The 7,963-nt window shown below is 40.3% G+C and overlaps 1 protein-coding gene across 1 annotated transcript; it reads left to right on the forward strand.

Moving 5' to 3' along the window:
* Positions 1-441: 441 nt before the first annotated feature.
* Positions 442-7,152, forward strand: CCT4 (chaperonin containing TCP1, subunit 4 (delta); the record flags this gene model as incomplete). Its single annotated transcript, XM_010085919.1, has 13 exons — positions 442-494; positions 750-839; positions 1,408-1,516; positions 2,754-2,896; positions 3,574-3,695; positions 3,782-3,914; positions 4,293-4,432; positions 4,721-4,817; positions 5,111-5,221; positions 5,478-5,608; positions 5,709-5,943; positions 6,539-6,652; positions 6,948-7,152. Coding segments are annotated over 13 exons (1,493 nt in total), but the record flags the coding sequence as incomplete, so codon positions are not given.
* Positions 7,153-7,963: the final 811 nt, after the last annotated feature.

Raw genomic sequence — 7,963 nt, forward strand, 5'->3', positions numbered from 1 at the left:
GCCCTGGTTTGGTGTCGCGGGTCCGGTGCAGACGTTCCCGGTGTTTCTCCCGACGGTGCGAGGTCGGTTTTGTATTGGCGGGGGGGGGGGGTGGGGTTTAAGTCCCAGGGACGGGGCAGGTGCGTGCCGAGGGATGCTGTATTGAGCATTGGGCACAAGCCTCGCTCGGATTGCTTGTAGTATTTCTACGTAGTTACTCGATTTAAAAATGTCTATAATCAAGCGATCAGATGTTAATTGTTTTAAAACAGAGCTATGGAAATCAGTCGTGATATTGCAGCGTTTTATATCATTCTGTTATTAAGGGTGATTTAGTGCAGGCAAAATAACTGAGAACTGCTTAATACTGGGAGACACTTTCTTTTCAGAAAAAATGTTTAAAACGGAGTGAGTGCTGGTAGCTTGTTAGATCAACTTGCAAACTTTTTTTTCTCTTCCTAGCTGTTGCTGATGCAATTAGAACAAGCCTTGGACCGAAAGGAATGGATAAAATGGTAAGCCTTATACTTAAATTTTGAAAACATTAAGTTTACTGGAGGTACTGTAAAGTCAACATGTTTTATATAGGATGCCATTTTTTGCCTTGAAGTTGTTTTCCAAATCCCATGTCTTTAGGGGAAGGCGTGAACTAAATACACGTTTGAGTTTGAGAAATAATGTTGTTAGGAAAAGTATTTTACATTGAGCATAAAAATAAATCAAAGTAGTTTGTAGTTACGATCAGAACTGTGTTCTCCTTTCCTTCTCAGATTCAGGATGCTAAAGGAGATGTGACAATCACTAATGATGGTGCTACTATTCTGAAACAAATGCAGGTTCTGCACCCTGCAGCCAAAATGGTAAGTATTTTTTTTCCATTGCTTGGACAATGATACATGGTAGAGCTTAATTTTTGGGATGAAAAACTGCAGTAACATTTCATGTGGATTTGAGGAGCATTACCCACTAGCGATAGGGCAAGAAATTTTGTGCAGTGTGCTCCAAGACTTTATTTTGATTGTAAGATGTGCTGAAGAGTTCAGAGTCCTTTGTTCTTATCTGGCATTCCCTACGCAGAATCCATCTGGACATGTTTTAAGACATAAAAGAATCTAGCCCAAACCTTCATCTCTTGTCGAAGAAAGAAAAGTCAGTGATGTACCAAACCAGTAGGACAGAAGAGAATGAAAGAGAATTGAGTTACATTATGGTCAGGTGATTTGTTTCACAGTAACTGTACTTTGCCAGATAGGTGTACAAGTATGGAAAGTAAGGTACCAACTTCAAATTAGGAAAGGAATAATTAGTCCTAATGCCAAGGTTCGCTTCAGTAGTGCTGCATTCTTGAATGTCTCTTTTTTTTTTAATTGTCAGTGTTTGCAGTCAAGTAGCCTTACATATAAACTTCTGTCGTAATGTGTCGTTCAGTTGGTAGAACTGTCAAAAGCACAAGATATTGAAGCTGGTGATGGCACTACGTCTGTTGTTGTCATTGCTGGAGCTCTTTTGGATGCCTGTTCCAGACTCCTTCAAAAAGGTAAGTAAATATATTTAATATAAAACCATGACTGGACATAGTTAAGTCCTCTGTCCGCTTGCATGTGCATAGTGAAGCTTCAGTTAGCTGTTTGCAGTTGAAACATGAAAGGTAACTTGTGTCTTCACATACAGGTTTCACTTGTGTCCCCCTTTTGATTAAAAAATATGTTTAGCTTTTTATTTTTAATTGAACACATTACTGTTGCTACAGGAAATAGTTCCTAAATGATGTGATAAATGTTCGCTTGTAAAAACTCACGTCAATTATATTTGTACTTCTTGCGTGGACAGAGAGCATAAGAAGGGATAAATTAAATTTGGAACCAGTGATTCTGTAGTTTTTTTAATACTCTGCAAATTCATCACAACCACTTACAATATAGAGACCTTGAGAAAGTCTGGTCAGGAAAAGGCATGAATTATGGAAAGGAATAGTTAGTTTAGGTTGTGTTCCATTAGGATATTCTCTTGTACACTGCTTCTGTGCAGTTCAGGAGCTTTTTTAGCTGTCCAAACAACAGTTCGGCTTCTGTGTGCACTGGAAATGGAGCAAGGATGATTGGACCTGCAGGGTTGTGTCTCAGATCTGGACTTTATTGCCATTTACTTACAGTTGCTTCATCTCGACACACACCATTTTGCTTGTTGTCCCCTTTCTGGCCCTTGCCAATGGTTTGCTTTTGTTTAGTTTCTTTCTTGGTACTGGTGGACCAGCAGCCTGGTATCCTCTACTGTAAGCAGTAGTTAGAAGATGCCTGTCTAACATTTGCCCATAAGCTGCCTGCTTTGAGAAAGATAAAGGGTGTATCACACTCCAGAGAAATCAGGGATCTTCATATACAAGTGTGGGAAAACAGTCTCTGAAAATGTGAAATAAAATCACTGTCAGGCTCCTCGCAGGTATTACCTGAATGGCAGCAGCTTTGAGAATGCCAAGGGTAAACAAAACTTTGAGAAGGTGTGTTTCTGAGATGTCAGACATTGCAGGGAAATGTGCTGTACTTGTCTATGAGGACAAATTATTGGGAACTTCATAGCTTTTTTCCTCAGCTTTAACAGTGGAAAGTAATAAGGGAAGTCGTCTACTCCTGAAGAATGCACTTTGCTAAAATGTCTTCAGTGTTTCTGACACAACAGTCTCTCTAAATTAATCTTAAAATGGAAAGAGAGGGTGAAGGAAAAAAACGTTGGTTTGAAAGCACAACTGTCCAACAGCCTTTTTATACTGTCCACAGGAATTCACCCCACCATCATTTCAGAGTCATTCCAGAAAGCTTTGGCTAAAGGTATCGAAGTCCTGACCAACATGGCACAGCCGGTTGAACTGAGTGACAGAGAAACCTTGCTGAATAGTGCGACTACTTCGCTGAATTCAAAGGTGTGACTGATACTTGAGCTTCCTACTTCCAGACTAGCTGAGCCCTTCAGCTTTTCCCAGTTCCTGCTACTGTTCACTTCACAAGAATACTCTGCATGTCACAAATCTAGTTGGTTTTCAGACACTGGTTACCTTCTCTTAGGCTTTTCAGAAAGCCACGGTTGATTAGGATTAAATGGAAGTACTCAAACTGAATTTCAGTCCAAAATACTTAGTGATGTTAGATGTTGACTGTAAATGTAAAAACAAGCTTCAGCAGATCAGGTGGGATACTGAGAGCTTTTGCCAACAGTTTGGGTAGGCAGTTCTGGGTCATGTGGCAGAAACTCCTAAACCAGCATTGAAATCTGGAGAACTGTGCTTGTTTCCCTTCCAGCAGAACAATCTGGGATGCCCTCAAAAGTCCTATCGTAAGATTCTAAGAAAGAGAAATTCAAGTTTCTTCTGTAAGTCTTTAGGTGTAGGTTTTCCCACCAATGTAGCTGCTCTTTCCTCGAGATGGCCCTTCAGAAGATGCCATATTAAGACATCTTGCTGACGGACAGGGAGGGAGAAGAGCTTTGTATCAAAATTGAGAAGTCAAACACTAAAGTACCATGTCAATATCATTTTGAAATTACTGTTTATAAGTGTTAAATCTCTCACCATGTTTTTTTCTTTACTATTAAATCCCTTAGGTTGTGTGTCAGTATTCTAGTTTACTTTCTCCAATGAGCGTGGATGCAGTGATGAAGGTGATTGACCCAACTACTGCTAATAGTGTGGACCTCAGAGATATTAAAATTGTTAAGAAGTTGGGGTAAGAAATAATTTGTAACTAGATGAATTTTGTCTCTGACATCGGCTTCCCAAAGCGCTAGAGTCATGAATTGGTTTTGTTTCCAGAGGCACAATTGACGACTGTGAACTGGTTGAAGGACTGGTCCTGACTCAGAAGGTGGCGAATACTGGTGTAACCAGAGTGGAAAAAGCCAAAATTGGCCTCATTCAGTTCTGTTTGTCTGCTCCAAAGACAGATGTAAGTTCAACTGCGACTAGAGTGAAACCTTTTGCTCTAGTACTTGGGAGATGCAAATGTAATGGTAATACATCTTTTTAAGATGTTGGGATGTATGTCAGGTCTATTCCACAGCTGTAATGAAGGTCTACTGGGTAATGCTTAGATACTTAGAACTCTAAAATACAAAGAACTTGCAGTTGGTATAAGAAAGCAAATACTTCAAAAGTCCAGTATTTATCATAATTTAAACAATCTCTATAAGACATTTTACTATCATACTCGTTTGCTTTGAATCATAGGCTCCTAAGTTAAAGAATGTGGAACATCTTGACGCTTGCTTTTAGAGTCAGCAGTTGTTCGTTATACTTGTTTTTCTCTTTTTTTTTCTTCTAATAGATGGACAACCAAATAGTTGTTTCTGATTATGCTCAAATGGACAGAGTACTGCGTGAAGAGAGAGCCTATATTCTAAATCTAGTTAAGCAGATTAAGAAGGCTGGATGCAATGTGCTGCTGATTCAGAAATCTATTCTACGGTACGTTTGTACTGATTTACTAGCTGTGTTTGGGTGAACAGCTGGAATTGTTTGTAATACCTGGAAAACTGAAGCCGAATACTAAGGGTCACACTTGGCACAGTGCGTCAGACTGCTTGTAACAGCAACTGTACTTTCAGCAAGCACCAGTGTTGTCTATTTTCTAAATTTAATGACATCCCTACGTTATAGTCCGAAGAATTTCAGCACTGCTGGCGAGAAGCTTGCAGTTTAAGACCTGGTTACTACATTAGCACTGTGGACTGACTACTTCCCTCTTGGTTTTAGGGATGCTCTTAGTGACCTCGCCCTCCATTTTCTGAACAAAATGAAGATCATGGTGGTTAAAGATATTGAACGAGAAGACATTGAGTTCATATGTAAGGTAAAGTGAGGTCTATAAGTAGCTGTTAAAGTAGCAGCAGTATGTAAAGCCTACCTCGAAAGCAAGTGTTTATTATGACACTTCACAAGTTTCATGTTCTAACTTGAATGCAAGAGCAGACATTTCCCTAAAATACATTTCTGCTCTGTGGAGCAGTCATGTTTCTAGTAGGATGAGGGGCGGATGTAAAAGCCATAGCTCTGACTGCATGTGACTACAGTATGTGGAGGTATGTTACATTGTATGCATCCTGACCCAGCAGATTCTGGATTTTTTTTTATCTTTTTTTTCAGACAATTGGAACTAAGCCTGTTGCTCACATTGACCAGTTTACTCCTGACATGCTGGGGTCTGCTGAGCTGGCAGAGGAGGTCAACTTGAATGGTTCTGGGAAACTCATAAAGGTAAGTGACAGAATGTTAACACCTACTTAACATTTGACAATTACTTTAATAATAACTGCAAACTTTGATGCATCTTACTTCTGAAGTTATTACATTTAAGTACCTACTTCTAATCCCTGAGTAGCCATGGGCTTAGGAGGTATAGTGGTTTGCGTAGTCAGACCTTAGTACTGTTGCAGAACCTACAAATACCAACTGAAGTCTATTTTTGATCACAACTTTTATTTCAGTCCTATTATTTGGCTTTATGTTGTAGATTACAGGCTGCACAAACCCTGGAAAAACTGTAACCATTGTGGTACGTGGATCCAACAAACTTGTTCTTGAAGAAGCTGAGCGTTCCATTCATGATGCCCTGTGTGTCATAAGATGTTTAGTTAAGAAAAGGTAATGTTTCAGTTTGGGTAGAATAGCTTATTATATTAATCCAGAAAGCTAATTATGTGCTTATGTAAAATGAGGTTTGATTTTTAATTCCTGTCCTCAGAGCTTTAATTGCAGGAGGTGGAGCACCGGAGATAGAGTTGGCACTGCGCTTGAATGAGTATGCTCGCACTTTGAAGGGTATGGACTCGTACTGTGTCCGTGCGTACGGAGATGCACTGGAAGTCATACCATCTACGCTGGCTGAAAATGCAGGTCTCAACCCTATTTCCACGGTAACAGAGCTGAGAAACAGACATGCTCAAGGAGAGAAAACAGCCGGCATTAATGTCAGAAAGGTAACAAGGAATTGTATGTGCACAGTGTAGCCTAAAAAAATACTTGGGTATTAAAAGGAAAGTGCTTAGCATTAGGGCCAAACTAAGGAAAGGGCCAGTTTGTGTCTCATAATGGTATTCTCCCTCAAATTAGTGTTGAGGTAGATCATAGATCGTTCTCCGAGGCTTTAACAGCTTCTCCTGAGTATTGATCATAGCAGAGACTTAAATGCCATGCCCACAAGACAAGGAACTTCATTTCTGTCTTCAAAAACGTTATTTCAGGTACAAAAATAGATACAGTAAGAAATTATCTGCAGTGGAAGGTGTTCATGTGCTAGAGTAGCACAGTGGGTAGCTGCTTTTAAATTGTCACCATGTTTAAGCTGGCATAACTACATTTATCTTTTCTCTTGGCTAGTTTTTACTGGGTACATCAAATTCTTGGGGGAAGAAGCCACATACCATAATATTAATGTAGAGAATGGAAGAGTCTGAGCCATTTGATAGTCTAATTTAGAGCTGACTGTCCTTCCTAGGATTCTGCTAAAAAGAAAATGTGCTAAATCTGACTGGAGTCCGACTTACACAAAGTAAGAGCTACTTGTTCTTGTAGGGTGGCATTTCCAACATCTTGGAGGAGTTGGTTGTCCAGCCACTGCTGGTGTCATTGAGCGCATTGACTCTTGCAACAGAAACTGTGCGCAGTATTCTTAAGATTGACGATGTGGTGAGTAGTGTTCACATCATGTTTGTTTAATCTTTTTTTCACAAGCACCAGGATAGTTATTGTCATATAATTTGCTGTGCCTCAAAGTATTATTGTGTAGTATTCTCAGTGTACATGCTGCTTAGACCATGTGGCTCTCTAATAACTGAAATTAGAACAAAATTAAATGCATTATAAATACCTTAAAATAACGAGTTAAGAAAGTGACTAAAAAAATAGGATCTTTAAGCAGAGAAGTAACTGTTTTGTATCCTGTGGCCTTCCTCTGCCTGATGGTGTGAACTCTCCTTTGCAGGTGAACACTCGGTAAACTGAACAAAGATGGGGGACTGTGCCCTAGAGCTCCTTCCCTGTAGTCTGGAATATGGTTTCCTCACCAAAAGTGGCTGTGTGAATTGTCTTGAAATCCACAAAGGCTTATGTACTTCTGTGATGTTAATTGAATAAAATTTCTGGTTTCAGAAAGGAAATGCTGCTTATCAATAAACATGTAGTAGTCTGCCGCGTCTTTGCTTCATAATGTTGCTAGAAGGTAAACTTTGTTACATTTACTTCTCTTCACAATGGGTCAGCTCTGTACCTTTTGAGTAAACTTCCACTATGATGACCAGCTGTGGTTGAAATACAAAGTAGAACAGCCAGAGTACTTCAAACACTGAAATCAAATAAGAATAAGACATGGTTTAGGCATTAAAGTTCTCCATGCATTATTTATTGCCTCTTTAAAACTACAGATGATGCCTTAGCCCACAGGATTACATCCAGGAATGTAGGTATTAACTTTAATCAAAGCTTTCCTTTCCCATCTGACCTTCCACTTCTTTACAAGACGTAAAGCAGCTACTGTGTTTGTTTGATTTAATCTTTTCATCCGTTTCTTTAAATTGTTTGTAGTACACTACACTAAAAATGTCTGGCACTCGTTAAAGCCTCCCTCCAGAGGCAGAATAATATTCCTAAAAAAAGTTTACCCTTTTTCTCTAACTGCTTGTCCGTACAAACTTCAAGCCAGGAGAAGATTCTTCAGTAATTTCAGGGCGTAAAAAATGTGAGCTTGTAAAGGAAGAGAATTCCAAGTTCCAACTATAATCCTGCCAGAAGTCACTGCCCCGTCATCAGGGACAGCACCCAGCCGAACACAGCGGAGAGCGGACGGGCGCTGGTGTCAAGCTCCAGCCCCACACCCGGGGCTCCCCGAAGCCGAGGCGGTGTCCGCTTCACACCCGGGCGGGAGGGCGGTGCCCTTGTACCCGGCGGCTGTTCCGGGGCCGGGCCCCCTCACCGGCGGACAAAGCATTCCCCTTCCGCTCA

The sequence above is a fragment of the Pterocles gutturalis genome, unplaced genomic scaffold (assembly GCF_000699245.1).
Source record: "Pterocles gutturalis isolate BGI_N339 unplaced genomic scaffold, ASM69924v1 scaffold34545, whole genome shotgun sequence".
Taxonomy (NCBI): domain Eukaryota; kingdom Metazoa; phylum Chordata; class Aves; order Pterocliformes; family Pteroclidae; genus Pterocles; species Pterocles gutturalis.